Source organism: Aedes aegypti, chromosome 2 (genome assembly GCF_002204515.2).
Source record: "Aedes aegypti strain LVP_AGWG chromosome 2, AaegL5.0 Primary Assembly, whole genome shotgun sequence".
NCBI lineage: Eukaryota > Metazoa > Arthropoda > Insecta > Diptera > Culicidae > Aedes > Aedes aegypti.
The window spans coordinates 261,450,688-261,468,086 of NC_035108.1; the positions used below are offsets into that span (position 1 = coordinate 261,450,688).

General features: G+C 36.1%; 1 protein-coding gene across 1 annotated transcript in view; it reads left to right on the forward strand.

Annotated features, from left to right (window-relative positions):
- Window positions 1-4,347: 4,347 nt before the first annotated feature.
- LOC5570925 (insulin gene enhancer protein isl-1) overlaps window positions 4,348-17,399 on the forward strand; it is a 192,439-nt gene continuing 179,387 nt past the window's right edge. Inside the window, exon 1 of the mRNA XM_001653355.2 lies at window positions 4,348-5,677. Within this exon, the coding sequence (XP_001653405.2) occupies window positions 5,518-5,677 (160 nt within the window). The 5' untranslated portion in view covers window positions 4,348-5,517. The remainder of the gene's footprint in view (window positions 5,678-17,399) is intronic.

Below are 17,399 nucleotides of genomic sequence, written 5' to 3' on the forward strand. Positions count from 1 at the left end.
TTTAAGGATTGCTGCAATAGAGACATGAAAAAAATGAAAATAAAAATAAAAAATAAACACGGAACAATATCGAAAAAATATGTAAGACAGATTGAAAATGCCTGCTAGGTCAATAACATCAATTTTAGTTCCATTTTATTTTCAATCAATACATGTTGAACGAAATTTAGAAAAAATTGCTTCGATATAACGTAACCTCGATATAACGTAACAAAAATAAAAATCGATTTACGTTATATCGAGGCATTACTGTACTAACAACAATGATTAAATTGAACCTGTATGAAACTGTATGTATGAAAATCAGTGAAAAAATGCTACTTCATTAATGAACGGACCCTTAAGAAAATTTCATTTACGGAAAGATCCTGGACCGACCGGGAATCGAACCCAGACATCTTCAGCATGGCTTTGCTTTGTAGCCACAGAATCTAACCACTCGACTAAGGAAGGCTATGTTATCTATTGAACGTAAACATTATGAAAACTTAGAAGTCTAATGAAAAGCGTTTGAGAATATTTTCGAAGGAAAGAAAAATATTTAAATTAAATTCCAGGAGAAATTTTAAATCTGTTAGACATTAATGCAAGTTTTGATGTGTGTATAGGAACATATTTCGTGAAATCTCTGGAAAAATACCACAAGTGTCTTGAAAAAAAAAATTTGAGGTTTTCTGGATAAAGTTTTTGGAGGGATTAATGTCGGACATCGCTGACAAAGTTTCAAAAAAAAAAAAAATCATTTGAGAATCCTACATAGATGAACGCAGATTTCTCCAAATACTAGTATAGCAGGTTCTTTAGAAACCAATTAGAATAAATGATGAATTTTAGGAAATTCCTCCCGGAATGCAGAGACGAAAAGCAAAAACGCCTTAAAAATTGACGCCACTAGCCGCACGGTTGGCTGACTTAAAAATATTTATGTATAGTGCATGAACGATAAATCAATCGAGTAATATGCATCAAACCTGAATGTTAACATCCTATCTATCCAAATTTGTTATAGAATTCCTCAGGTTTCTCTCTTGATAGAAACACGCAAGGAAACCTACAAGTTATATCAAAATAATAATATCAGAAAAACTTTAGGAATTGATGAGACACTAACCCTAGTCGTTTGGTGCATTACCTCCTAGTAGCTTTATATTTTGAACAAAAAATATATCCGTGATAAGTTTTCTATTTCCTAGTATTATTGTCCCATTTTTCACAGGTTTCCAAAAAAACTTTTATATTTTCAGCAAGTTTATCGATATTGACCAACCGTCATCTGGTTTTGAAAATTATTCCAAAAAATATGAAGTAACATTTCTCATATAAGATATTATTAGTCGCCATTTTGTTTTCAGTCAATTTATAAAAAATTGCCATACAATGTTGGGTAATGAAGAGCTTTTCTGAAATATATAGGGTTGAGTTCTGTCCAAGAAATATTAACATTGCAATATGATGTTTATTTTGTTTTGTTTGTTTTCAAGATCATTTTCGGTTGGACTTGTACCAGAAACATAAATGCTTATTGCTTGAAAACAGTTGCATCAATTTGTTTAATTTTTTTTTTACAGTTTTTTATCAAAGAACTGTTTTAAAAAGCAAGAAAAAATCTGTACCCTGAGATATTTCCGCGGGTTATGACTACACGGGTAAAAATGCGGCACTCAAAACAAACAGAAAAGGTCATGATTTTGGGAGGAAGGTGCATTTTCATGTTATGAAAATACACCATGACCAAAAGTCATGAATTCATGAATCTTTTTACCGTAACGCCAGCTGTACGTTACGCTTCCAAAGTGTAAATTCAAATCATCAAATCATAAACTATGTATGCTAGAATCATGAATAAATTTCATGAAAACATGAAAACTATTCATGGATTTAGATACCTGTCATTTATGATTCCAGTTTTTGTGATGAAAAGTGGAAATTAGAGTCATGAAATCATGAAGCAGAATCATGAAATCATGAACTAATTTCATGAAAACATACAAACGTCAATTATGATCCCAGTATATTTGTCATAGATAAACAAATAACATGAATATGGATTTTGTGCCGGTAGTTTCGGAATAAACTGTGAGAAGAGTCAACTTATCGAGTGCCTTTTGGCAGGAACGCGAATATCCGGTGGTTAGGTTTGCACGCAAATATCATTTCAAACATCAATTGAATTGGCACATCGTCCTTGGGCTGCAAAATGCTGGTGAATTGTATTGGCGATGGAAAAATCCTAAACGACTCTGCGGGCGTGGAATGTGGTAAAGATCATCCGGCTGCCGAAGGTTTGTGTGAGCTGCTCTATTGTAAGATGTGGAGAATGCATCACATCCGAACATTTAAAATCGCCGACGAATATGTCAAGCACAACCTTCGTCAATCATTGCCCGATACGGAAAAATCAGTGTGAAAGCAGGCAAGTACATTTTCGCACATCTAATAGTACTGGCAGTCAATTTGTCATCGGGAATGTCATCGATATGATGGCAAAGTTCCGACGAGTATTCAATTTAACTTCTTCCGCAAACAAAACTTATTTATAAATTCATTGAAAAAAAAACACTACCGATCGCCAAAGACGTCTTGACTTAAATGAGAAAAGTGACAGTTGGATTTATGTAACGCACTGAACACACAAATTATTGAATAATAGCCATGGTTTCATGACTTTTAGTCATGATATTATGAAACATAAAATTTTATGATTTCATGACTTTTTGTTCATGATTCCGGAAACGGATTTTTTTCCGTGTACGCGTCGGCCTCTCAAGGAATTTCGGCTCCGAATCCAGATGATAAAAATCTATACAGATTCTTTCAAGATGAAACAAAATCTATACAGATTCTAAAACTAGAAGATCTTGTGAAAATGGGGTGCCTAAATACCTACAAAAAAGTCTGAAGAACCAGACAATCGATCACGCTAAAAATTTGATTGATCGGACATCACCACCGAGTGACCAATTGATTAAGTTTTCAGCTTGAACGGATATCTGGTCAACCGAATTTAAGCTCTTGAAAATTTGAGTTATAGACTCGATTCTTCTTCACCTTAAGCCTAAATAGCCCGTCATTCGTTTTGGCATCAATGATGACTTTGCAGCTTGCATTTCAAAGTGATAAAACTCAGTCTTGGTAGTTTATATGAACTTGAAAAAGCATCACTGTACGCGCTAACTTGCATAAAGTATGCTAATACTTTTTCAGCTGTGTCAGTGCAAAACCAACTGATTTTCTTTGATTCGAAATCGTGAGATGAATTACTTCGGCCTACTTCGCCTTAATTCCCATCAAGAAGTGATTTGTAAACAAAGTCGCCATTTAACGTACAATTTTAATTCTGTGCATCTCATTTGAATGATACATTAATATTGAACTCGATATAAAATATTAAACTCCGAACCATACCGAAAGCCACGAACACTTCATAAAAATGCACAAGAATAGCTTAAAGCATAATGTTTGCCGGGAAATGCAACAAATGAATTAATTATTGATTAGGCTTCCGTTTTTTTTACTCGAATCTCATGTACAATCCATTCACTGCGAACTCTAGTATAATCGGTTGCCCTCTCGTTCTCGCCCTTGCGCCATTCAACCAGCAAATCGACGCAACGTTGTCCACTTCTTCACCTGCATATGTCTGGCTTCGAGGCTCGTTCCACCAGAACGAACAATAAAAAAGAACTGTATCGGGATGAAGAAGTTAATCTTCTCACTAGCTTCCGACTAGGTTGACTCCGAATCTCCGAACTGAACGGATCCACAAAGGAGACAACGAAAATTCCATACACCAAACGAGGCCTACTTCACGTTTTTCCAACCCACACTCACATCGTACAAACCATTGCCAACCATTTTGTTCCGTCGGTCGGCTCTCAAGACTTTGAAACACTTTCGACGTTCGACGTTCGGCTCCGTAATGATCTGCGAACGTGTGAGCTGAGCAATACCCACAAACGAAACGCCATCGAAGCCTCCACCCCCTACCAGGAGAGCGAAACGTCGCAACCTTAGCAACCAATCCACCAATGCGAACGATGCGCGCAGGAAGGCGAGGCCCCGGGTTCTTTTGTTCTCTCTCTTTCGCGCTCCGTATTCTCTCAGCTTTTCTCAAGAATTGTGTGAGCGTAGGTTTTTGGGGGTGTTGGTGTGTTGCGCTCGCCACCCCATCGAATTGCGGTGGTAGTGGTGCTTGAGGTGGAATGGTGTGAGTGCTTTGTAGCGGCTTTCCGTCTTTCATGTTTTCCACCTCACGACGCATACCAGTGCTGGAAAAACCCTTGGAGCAGTGTTGGTGATATTTCGTGTAGGAATTGAAAATTGTGACACCTCTCGTTGCTGGAGTTGATTTAGTTCAGTGCCAACCATTCGCGGGGTATGTTGTGTACTGTATTTGACCGATTGTTGTCGGCTGTAGTCTCCGTGTGTAGTCGTGAGTGATTCGAGTACGTGTGGACGGATTGCGCTTCAGATAGCTGAGGTCCTTTCCACACCCGTTGGGATTTGCGTGTGGAACGTCTTTTGCGAGATCGATTTCTTAAAGGTGCACGCGTACGTAATCCACGTGGATCCTAGCTTATCCTCTCGCGCGGTTTTTGCAAAATTGCTTAGGAATGCAGATTCGATGCAATGGGTCTCGCTGTTGACCTTGGCCAATCGTAACGGAACGCTCGACGACTGTTGCTCAAGAAAGAAAAACCCCCAAATTGGTCAATGCCACTTCTGTTTATTATTTATCAATCGATTGATGACTTAGGAATGAGGGAGAAGTGATACAACTTGAGACGAGTGAGATAGCGGATCAAAAGTCCGCACACAATCACCGCTAGGCTAACAGAGGTGGAAAGCAGCTATCCGAGAAAGAAAATCTTGTGCTTATGGATCTCCCTCCCAATGGAAAAGAAAAACCAAAAAAAATATCTATGAATTATACGGCTAGCAATTAAAAATTCAGTGATCTTCAAATTCAACCCATCGTAAATCACACCCAACATCCTCATCAAACGAGGGCCGCTATCGGGCGCGTGAATCAAGGCGGAAATAAGTTAGTTCAACAAATAGTTCATCAATTCGGGTGGCAATAAAATAAAAAATCAATCAGTTTCAAGTTGGCTACAAGCTATCATCAGCAAGTGCGTGTGCCTTAATTAGTCTAGTGGATAGTGATCGTAAAATTAATACATTGACTTGTCGTCGACTTTTCGAAGACGTCCTAGTGACATATAAACTGTGCAGAACACTAACATTTTATTCCGTCAACGAAATTCGAAAATCTTGGATAAATTTCTTCAAAGTTCAACTTCCGTTGGAAGCCAGCAGTCTCCATCAACTGCTCGAAGAAGTTCAACGGATATGCGACGGAAGTGCATCAGTTCCCAGTGAAGATATAATCGTGAAACTCGAAATCAAGAAAATACCGTGAATAGTTGAGATACACCGAAAGAAAAGCGTGGAAAAAAAGTTTAAGCCAACACCAATCACTGTCCCACCCACAACCCCATACAAAAATCATCCTATATGGTAATGGCAGAGATCGGTGGCCCATTGGCTCACCAGTTGAACCCCCTGCAGAACCACCGGGGAGGTTTGGTGCAGCCGTCGCTGGTGATGAACCATCACCTCGACACGCTGGACAACAACGGCGGCGGAACGTGTCATGCACCGAGCATTCTTCCAAGTAAGTTTTCACGAAAAAAAAATGTTGGGCCTTGTGAGTGATCTTATGTATAGATAATTGTCGATGTAATTAAATCACCTGGGTTTTACGCTCAAAAGCATCAAAAGGCCTTAAAACACAAGTTGAACGACAAATATAAGAAAAATATTTATCGTAATATACTCAACGTATTCGCATGATAAAAAAAAACGAAGAACTTGCAAGTTGCAACCTACCTTGCAGCAAAACTACTAATTTCTAGTCATCCAGACATTGGAACAAATTGCTCGAAATTTTCCCAATAATTAATCTTGATTAAACTAGTGCCATTCAAAGTTATTTGCGTATCACTTAAATGACATAGCAGAAAGCCGTCGGTGAAAACGACAATTCATTCAGTCTGTAAAACACACACGGGCAATGGCTTTGGGTCTGTAATTAGAAGATGACGATAAACCGATACAGAGTAGCAAAATTATGCACTTTTTTTTCTAGAAACTAATATTCCATATTGTCTTCAGATTTTTGTGTAGGTGTGTTCAACCGTTAAGGTGAAGATTAATCAAAGCCATGCATCAAATTTTTAAGGGCACCGATCTGGTGAACCAAATATCCGATTAAGCTGACAACTTGATGGATTGGTCGCTCGCTGACCAATCGGTTAAGTTTTCAGCTCAAACGGGTATTCGGTTCTCCAGATCCGTGCTCTTGAAAATTTGAGTTTTGGCTTCGATTCATCTTCACCTTAATGTTGAAAACTTAATGTTTTTTATCTTAGGATTTAATGGGTTATTTTCCGATATTTAGTCCAAGAACCTTCAAATGGTCGATTCAATTGAGAATATACAATTCTAAAAAATAAAACTTGCTGAATTTGTTGTAACTTTTTTGAGGTTATAGAGATATATACACAGGGTGGTTTAAAATTCAAAAATATTCGAAAATCCAATCTCCCATATCTTCTATACCATCATCACCATGAAAATATGAAAGGTGGCCTAAAGACAATGTAGGTTTATATGGAAATTACTACGGAGAAATGTTGTAAAATGTTCCAAACACGTTAGTACTGTAATGTAGGTAGAAACTTATCATTTCATAGTAAAAAGTCATTATTCATCCTTTGATGAAGAATGTTACTGAAGGAACAAATCCTTGATGAGCTAATTTTGTTTGACTATTTTGCAGAAGTTAACAGGTCAAATTCATGATATTCCTTCCCCCTTCCGTCGGACTGAATTTCTCCCTTCAGCAGCTTTTTTTTTTATTATGGTTTGAAGAATCAGTTTTCGTTAACAGATGATAAGATTGTTCCTACATTACAGTACTAACGTGTATGGAACGTTTTCCAAAAAGAACTCCATATGAACCTACTTTAAAGCACCACCGAGTAATCTGAAAATTTCACAGAACACTATTTTTATGATAAGGATGCTAAAAAAGATATGGGAGATAGCATTTTCCAACTTTTTGAATTTTGAATCGCCCTAATATACACTCACCTCTCAAAATTTTAGAGAAATCGAATAACAAAAATTCAAAAGGTTTCATTTCATACACAAATTTTTATTTCTGATCTCAATATTTTTTTTCACTATCTAAAATCAATAATTTATTTTAAATAGCAAATCAGTGAATTTTGGTTTTTATTTTTTTGGACATCCCTATTTTTTCTTTTTTTTTTTTCTTAATGTCCCTTCTTGTTACCAAGTTTTGACAGTAGTGAAAATTTGTTTATTTCAGTAATGTTGTAAATATTTTTTTTTGACCTTTTTTATGTGAATTTTAACTCATCTGGCTTGTTCTTCACTCCTCTTCGAAATATGAATATTTTTTTTTCTGTAACTTATTTTATTTTCCGTGTAACTAATGGGAACAAATGCAGTTTTAGAGCTAATTTAATGCCCTTTTTCTAGGATAAATTGCTTGTGGAAAAATCTAATATATACAAATTTTTGAATTGCAGATTGAAAGAGACTTGAACATTTCTCGGTTATATTTTTTTTTTTCAATAATACAAAAATATTTGGAAAGATATAAAAATTTTCCCAATATGCTTGTTATGTCCTACCTATTGGCCAAAATTAAAATCACGAATATATACACAAAAAATTCAATATAACTAGATCAGTGAGTGTTATCATAGTGAATTACATCTCGACCGAAATAAAATTTAAGACAAATTTTGAGTTCAAATATTTATTTCAAACATAACAATTGAGTTCATATGTACTGTTTGTGTGCAGCTCAAAGCATGTGCAATCAACGGCAAATTTAAGTGAATATGAAAAACTTCCAGAAAAAATGAATTTATTGCATTTGTTGCCAATACTGTCAAATGTCATAAATATTACGTAACTTTGACAATTGCAGGGCTTGTAGTGAGTGACTTTTTAGTGACTTGATCACTTTTTTCGACCTGGTAACTTAAAAATCACTGCAACAAAAACTAACTAGAGCCACAATTTTCTAAAAAAAAGTTGTCACTAAAGTCCCAATTACAACAACAACAGTTAATAGTTATTATAAAGTCAAAAAAGTGTTATTTGAAAATCAAAGTGTCAAAACAGATAGGGATTCCTGGCTAACTTTCTGGAAAAAATCAGGTGAATTTTTTGTAGACATTTCCAAAGGAAAATGTAAAACTAATTCTGGCTGAAGTTTTTGACAAGATTAACAAAACTAAGGACACGACTTTGAGCTGAATTTTCTGACCGAAATATTTGAATAAATTTTGGTGGAAACCGAGACAAATATCTGACAGATTTGCTGAAAAAATACTAGTGAACTTTCTGCAGTAAACTTTTGAAAAAATTTCATCAAAACTCTTATGGAGGATAAGCCAGAAATGGTTAAGAATAAGTCCCAAAAAAATGCCAGGAACTCGTCCAGCACCTCAAAAAAGATTACTTATTTTTTTCTGCGGATGATTTCAGAAATTACGCCATCAATTCAAATAAATAAGCTATACATTTTTCCATTGATTAACACTTGATGCTGTGTTTTCCATGACATTGCTCATCTATTTCTGTAGAAAACATTTTTCTATGATGAATGCTATCAGTAGCGATTCCCTGACGTCAAAATCAACTGTTCATACATTTCAGCAACAAATTTAAACGGATCATTTCAATCGTTCATTGTTTGCTTTATAATCTAAGAAAAATTAGTCATTTCAGGGTCGTAGAACTGATAAAATGAAAGGTTACTTGTCGTCAGTGAGGGGAAAAGGACGTTTTGTATGAAGCCGTTTCGCATAATTTATGGGTGGACGTTTCGCATAATGGACGTTTGGCATAAAGAGAATTATATGCCTTCTTTAAAATGCGAAACATCCATTATGCCAAACATCCGTATGCGAAACGTCTTTATGCGAAATGGGTCACCCCCGTCATTGAGTGATATTATTTTCAATAATTGTATAATTTATTGAAAAGCTCAGTTGAAATGATATTTTAAGTACGCATGGAATAATTTTCTAATTACATATGCACAAGATTCATCAATTTGGTTTGTCTTGAGTTCGTCAAAAATCAATAGTGTGCCGGAGGTACTGTTTATGTGGAAAATGTAACCCATTAACATTTTACAGAAATTCTGCCACAAACTTAGCATGAGTTTCTATTTTTAGTTTGTTTGGAATTTTGTATTCCGACAGGTTTTTTTAGAATGAAATGAATTTCATTCGCATTTTTTTTTTAAGAAACACGCAACAATGTTGTCTATAATCAAACTTTTCCCCTTGATTCATGCCACAGATTTGTTGAAAATGCTTCAATTGATTCGTTTTGTTCCTTTACTGTAAAATATATGAATTATGACATATAACTTCTTCATGAACAGGAGTTCTGCTAAAAATTCTATCACGAGTTTGTTTTTTGGAGTTGGTGTATGTAACCTATACCAAGCTAATATTCGTCTCGTAAAAAATGAGAAGTAAAATCTCCAATGCATCATATTTTTGACCATATATGGCAAAAAAGAGGTTTTCTGGAAATACTGTTTAGAATCATCACCATTACATCAGTTCTCTACATTTTAAATTCGTGCAATATGTAGATTGATAAATTCTACTTGGATATTACATAAACTCTAAGGTCAATTTCACAGTGCAGAGCTGTGACGAACTTAATTTACATTCCGTTTAGTTTTGTTCCGTTTAATGAGCAATATTAATCTCAAAAATAGATAAAAAGTGTATACATTGCTCTATTTAGTTTTGAGTATCCGTGAAAACCGATCAAAAATAGCGAAACAAAATATTTCGCCCTTTGAAAAGAAAATTCAACCACTTACATAACTTTAAAAAAATGGAAAAAGTTCAAATATTGCTGGTCACTTTACTGAGCGGCTGGTTTTGGAGATTTTTTTTTTTTTTTGTGAGAATTTAACAGCAAGCAAACTCTATGACAGAGTTTGTATGATGCTTAGTTAAAAGTAAGATATTAGGCGTGAGTAACATTAACTCATGCTTCAATTATGCTGAAGCATATTCTTAGATTACAATGCATTGATGTTTAAAGAACAAAAGTCAGGTTATTGAAAACGTTAAAAGTAGTTCGTCACAGTCCCACAATATTTTTAAAAATATCTAATTCCTCCCCCTATAGCGCTTTGCAATCAGTGCACCGAATTTGAGTTGACACATTTTTGACTTAAAACGGACTTGATTTTTTTTTTGTACCCGTGAGTTGATTTTCACAAAACATAAATCTTGCTTTTTATTTATTTAAAAATTTAAATTCATACCATGTCCTTTCTTCCAAAAATTGTGACAATTAACCTCGATTTGCCACGAATACCCTGGCTCCATGCCGTACTAATTTTGATACTCACAGTACCAAAAAATAATGTGATTTACGTCTTTTGGGATGCACATAAAAGAAGCGAGCCGAATGACGTAAATTTGTGTCCAATTTCAAATACGTTAGTGTCTGATTCGGGAATTGTCGATCACAGTTCCATAGTTTTCGTGTCCTTTAACATGTAAAATTACATTTTTTGTTCAATACATCTTCAAAGACACGTTTTTGTGTCGTTCCATCACTTACATCATGTGTTATTCAGTCATAACCAGAATTACGTCCAGAGTAATTTTCATTATTTTTAAGAGTGCTGATAGAGTGAATAAATTGTGAACAATGCATAAAATGCATTTCGGCCCCGTAAAGCGTTAATCATGATTGAGCCCCAATACAACGAACTAGTCAAAAAATACTTACAAATTTTAAATCTCGAAAAATTGAACATTTTTAGACAAATGTTGATCTTGATTTCGTCGTTTACAAGATAAATCTCGCGTAACAATTCAAAAGGGCAAATCCTCAGATCATTGGTTCTGAGGAAATTCGTTACTTAACGTTAATAACCGAGCTTATTCTGAAAACTGCTAAAAATGTGGTAAAATGGTGAGTTTGAATGCTTGGCCCATATTCGGTTTTCAGCCCAATGACAGTTTGTGATATTTTCCGATTGTAGGCCCAATTGATGGAGAGATATCCGATCCGATTTGGAAAAAAGTGATTATTGGCAATTTTGAAAATCGGGCATATTTTATGATTATGTTGGCAATATATGCATAGTTTCTGGGTGTAGGGAGATGCTATCGAACGATATCAAAACCTGATACGCTTGCAATTTGATCATCGGCACTTTAGAATTTGGGAAAAAAAAACTGCAATTATTGTAGTGTGAAACTGCAAGCACACTAATTTCACGAAGAGCGCAACAAATAGCGATATAAAATGTTTTAAATTACTTACTACTTTTGTCATAAAAAAACTCGTAAGTTATGAAATGCAATTATTTTAGAAACCGACACCTCAAGATTTTAAACCATAAATATAAATGAAGCTTTTGGGGCCCAGATAGCCGTAGCGGTAAACGCGCAGCTATTCAGCAAGACCAAGCTGAGGGTCGTGGGTTCGAATCCCACCGGTCGAGGAACTTTTCGGGTTGGAAATTTTCTCGACCTCCCAGGGCATAGAGTATCTTCGTACCTGCCACACGATATACGCATGCAAAAATTGTCATTGGCATAGTAAGCTCTCAGTTAATAACTGTGGAAGTGCTCATAAGAACACTAATCTGAGAAGCAGGCTCTGTCCCAGTGGGGACGTAACGCCAGAAAGAAGAAGAAGAAATTAAGCTTTTATTAAAATTTAGGTAATCTAGAATTATTGGAGAGCTACAGAAGGTTTGTCATTCTAATGAAACCGACGGCTTTTTACCAGTGTTTAAAAAGTTACAATGTGTTAGCCTTTAAGCCTATTTTTCTCAAAATATGAAAAATGTAATTTGGTGTACTCTAACTTAACCAATTGCAAAAAATAGATAAAAAAATAATCAATAGACATGTAGGGAGCCACTGCTTTGCACAGTCACGTTTGTTTGACGCTCCATTCTCGCTATTCTTAAAACAAAAAATCGAATCAAATAAAAAAATAGGTGTATTCTGACCCAGATATTACGAATTTATCAAGATATTTATAAAACTGTAACTGTTTTATTCATAACTTTTATTTAATTTCTAATGCACATATTCTCAAAAATACTTTTTGGTACAGTTAACTCTCCATAATTCGGTATTTAAGGGACCATCGATTGGCAGAATTGTCAAGTAATTGAACGTACTGACACAAATACCTCAAATTACAGGAACAATTTGTAGGTCATCTGCATTTCCAATACTTTAAGCTCAATTCTGTAGAAAAGCAGTCATATTTTGATGATAGTATTTTGTAAAACAAAACTGTTTTTCAAAATATTAGAATGATCATATTATTTTTTGCTGAATTAGAATTATTGTGTGTTTTTACTGTGAATCAATATTTTTATTTTCATGTTTGTCAACTTTCATGACAACATGCAAGTCTTATTCGCTTCCAAATAAGAAGTATTCCAAATTTCCCCTAAAAAGATGCATTATGAAATAGATATCGAATTATGGAAATAAATTTACTTTACACGTAAGGGGTTGTACACAAATTATGTTACGCTACAAGGAGAGGGAGGGGGCAGGTATAGCGTGAAGAGCCTTAAATTTTTTAGAGGACTCAAATAAAAAGCGTGAAAATGGGGGGGGGGGGGGTTTATGGGTCGAAAGTGGTTATAGCTTTAGAGTTGGGTCTAAAACTGTTGATCTTGAAATTTCATGTACCAACTGAAAACATGCAATATTGCCAAGCAATCTCTCAATTGATAACTGAGGAAGTGCTCATACAACACTAAATGGAGATTCAGGTCTTTTCTCAGTGAGGCCATAATGCGTAAAAAATAGCATAGGGTTTTATTTCTTACCGAGTGGGCAGCTTTAAGCAAATTAATAAACCAAAATAAAAACTATAAACACTCGGAGATAGAGGAGGGTTTTCTCTCCATTATAGCATAGTTAAATAAAGTGTAAATTCATTCGTTTGCGCAGTGAAAACCCGAGTATAAGCGAAGTTCTGACAATCAAAATGTGATATTGACTTAATTGACATAAGAGCTAAAAAATCTGAAGATAGTTTCAAAATTTGTGCTAGTCCGTTGTCTAGTGTGGTGCTTCCTTCAAAGGGCAAATAGCCCACTGGAAGCATTAACGTGTGTAGTGTCTTTAAAAAAAAAATTGGATCCTAGTCCTTCTGAACCGTAGGAAAATTTGAATTTTCGCAGAACTAATTATTAGCTCGCAGATATTGTTCAGATCTTACAAAAGCTAAATATAATATATCAATGTTATTTCAGGAGTACATTTTAAATGGCATTTCCAAATATTTTAGCTTTTGTACCTATCAAATCAATATAATTTTTAGCTTCAAATTCCGGGCACTCTACTTTATATGGGAAACATTTCACATGAAATTTTCCAGTGTTTGACGGCCAAAAATTCAAAATTTGATTACCCGTTTTAATAAAGAACTACCATAGATGTCTCTTTAATAGCTATAGGTGAGTTAAAGCAATGATTTTATTCTTCTAATTATGATTTTCATGAGCTGACCTGTATTCGAATCAAACTATTGCTGCGTTCATTTTAATGTACATCCAGCGGCGGTGGTAACGCGCAGATAATATACGCGCAATTCAAACGCATCGTCAAAATTCAAGTAGGCTTGGATTTTTCCATTCTTCAGACGCGAGTATTCCAAATTTGCTAAAGCCGAAATATTTGGTGATTTTTACTATCACTACGACGGTATATCGACATTTTCAGACAAGCGCATTCCGTGGGTGGATTTTCCCTACAGAGCACAATAGGATTCATTCAAAAATAACGTCCATCATTTAGGGGAGGGGGGGGGTCAATGAAAATGTGACAGTACGTGTATTAGGTAATGGAAAAAGCGTGGCAGAAAGGGGAGGGGGGGTTGGTCTAGAAATCCCGTAAAACGATGGACGTCATATTTGAATCTTCCCATATCTGGAATATGAGCCAAAATTGAGGGTTTGTCCGGAACAAGAATCATGAAAATGCCACACATTTCGATTTATTCAAATTTGTTCAAGTTGCGTAAGTGAAATCTCAGTCAAAAGTTAATTGTTATTAAAGCTTGGTAACGAATGATGAGGAATCATACAGAATGATTTATTTTACATGCTCTTTGACGAGGTTCACTGAGGCCTTAAGTGTCCTTAATATGAATAAAAACGGTACACACTTGGTTGCTAATGACTTATAGGATTCGTTAATATATTAAGCGATATTCATACCTATCAGCAAGTCATCGGTTTACCCAACCGTAAATACTGGGACAGCTCCAAACATTCGTTCAATAACTGCGAAAATACTATCAATAACACTGTGTAGAAACTGCAAATCAACCGTTTCACCCAATGGTGCATTTCATATCGTTTTCCCCCAATCATACCTCCCTAAGGTCCCACCGGATTGGTACCGTAATTAGCAAACCGGTCACCAGATTACAAACGACAGCAGATTGTACAATAATGCGATCCCTCCCAGTTCGTGGAATCGGCCGGTTGGTTGTCACACAATTGCTTTACGATCAACCCAAAACGGTGGTATAGGGTAGAAGCGCCGGTTTTTGGCCATAGCGCCAATCGTAGCCATAGTGGATTGAACAATGTTTTACAAAGCGATTCAGCAGCAATCATCAACATAATACGGTAACATTCATTAAGTCGTCCGAATTTGATAAAAATATTTTAGAAATAATTGATAACCTTCAAAATTCTAACTGCCATACATCTAGATTCCGTAGAGTACCACATATTTGGCTACCTTCGTAAGAAATCAATGTGGTTGGCCATTTTAGAAACCGATGTTAACAATGGAGCTGAAATTGGTTGTGGTGGCCTATATTAACCAACGCGATTGTCATGGCCAAAAATGTTGTCTGCTCAGTTCCGATATTTTCCATACAACGGTATATGATCTTTATTGCAAGTTTTTTCAGTACATTTAGGACTTGCCATATATATTTTTTCGAATGTTTTTTTAGGCTGGTCAAAACCGGTGCTCTTACCCTAGCTATAACTTCCCGTACGACAGTTTGCTCACCCACGCCCGCACATGGGTCAAAACTAGAAAATGATGGATTTCCCCAAAACGTTACCTGCCCGAGCGTAGTCCGGCTGAGTCATTAACGTCTGCCAAAAATTAGCAACCCTGGCAGGTTACCTTACCTTCGTGGGTTGATTTAGCGAAACTAAAACTGCCAGAGGTTGGTGGTCTTCCGGTACCGGAGTGGTGTAATAGCTCGTTGTAATGGTTGTTCCACTTATGAAGATCACTGGATTTAGATTGGGATCTTTCAAATATTACGTAGAGCCAAAGCTGTCAACTTTGGACCCCTCCTCCTACTTCTAAAAAAAATTATGTGAGTTTTTTTATTTTATTTTAGTAGACTTTTATAGCGTAAGGTATTTGTGAATGATTCCACAGGATTCAGTTCCTTTATCAGATGCATCCACCCAATTCGGAAATACTGACCACGATTGGCGGTACCCTTTGCTTTCTCATTTGAATCGAAGAGCCTGGACGAGATTCTAATACTGTACTATGATAACAAACTCGAACCTAAGCATCGTAATGTTTTCGGATAACGAAACTATGCGCAAGTCTTCGAAGTGGCATAAATTAACAGCCAGCAATTTTCAACGCCAAAATCCATCAACTATTGAGTGTTATGATCATTCTGACATCTTCACGGATTCGATTGTTCGCACCTGGTTCTCTGTCGAAGCGCCCACACAAGACGACGTTCGAGGTCGAATGTGCACACACATGGGTTGCTCCATCGGCTTTTTTTCTGTTTTCGTTGGATTCACTACATTTCAAATAAATAGTCCATTTCTTGGCACATTAGAAATTCCTATGCTCCATATTGGAAATCGAATCTAAATTAGTTTGACATCCAATCCAAAGCTATTTACCACAGTTGGGCCTAGTAAAAAAAAACTACGTATAGTTGTTGTGTTTACGCAAACGTCACTCATCAACACATGTTGACTCACGGAACACGCGTCGGTGCTTTTTTGACATTTTGTTTTCCTCCCGAATGGCAGCAGAAATCTGAATGGTTGATGGGACCTGATGGATGTTGTTCCATAACCGAAACCGACCGACCGTCGAACCGACAGGCGGCTGAAATTTGATGACGGCAATTTTAAAATTTATCTCCCATGTTCTCCTCACGTTCCCGTACTGTATAACCACAAAAGTGGCGCAAAGTGCAGACGCACTTTTACTCGATTTAACCGCACTCCGAAATGCCCAAAAAACAGCCAACCATTTAGCGGTTAATAGTTCACGCTCATAATTCTTCCCGGCTGCATCGGTCGCACAATGGGAATATTTCAAAAAAAAAAAAGGCGACCATCTACCTTATACATCTTTATTTATTTATTTATTTATTTATTGCTACGTCTTGAATCAATGCCTAAGGTAGATGGTAGTGCACCAATTAATATCAAGATTAAGCCACAAGTTACTTCCGAGCAAAATAAAAGTATGTCAAAGCATTTTTTAAAGGATTGGTCTCTTCTGCACTTTGAATTTCGCTTGTATTTGTATTGATTTTTCTTTAACTATCCCCCTACTTTCAAATATTACAATAGATATTGAAGTGAAAACATATCAGTATCTTTCACAAAATTGCTTGAAATTTGATATTCCACAACTAGCATGAAATGATTTTTTTCCCAAAACTTTGTACAAAGAAGATCATTCTAAACGGTGCTGGTTCATTAGGCGGAAACGCGTTAAGCCAAATGGACCATCAAGTCAATAGGCCATTCGGCCTAAGTTACTTTGTCTTGATAACCCTTTCAGCCTAACAAACTTCAGCTTAACGTAATTCGGCCTAATGACCGTACCTCATTCTGAACACATCCTCTGAAGACACTAATGCACCAAAATGTCATCTTAGACTTCTTATAAGTTTTGATCGCTTTTTTTCTGAAATAATCCCATAGTGCGCTCCGGAGAATCTCATCATAATACATGCGGAACCAAGATTTAATGCCCGAAAAACGACTATCTAATTGACTCTATAAATAGAGCAGTGTTGTTTTGCCTCACTTTCGATGCATGGCCCATTTGGTTCCATTATTTATCCGAACCTTGTTTGTTTTGATTGTTGTCAGTTGGGTTCCCACAAGATTGGAAAAACACATTTCCTTTAGAAAAAAAAAAACGGAGCTTGTCTTTGAATTTGAATGCACTTCGCGCCACGGTTGACTAAGAGTGGCAGCCTTCCATTACCGGCGAGCATCTCACGTCCATAAATTGTACCGC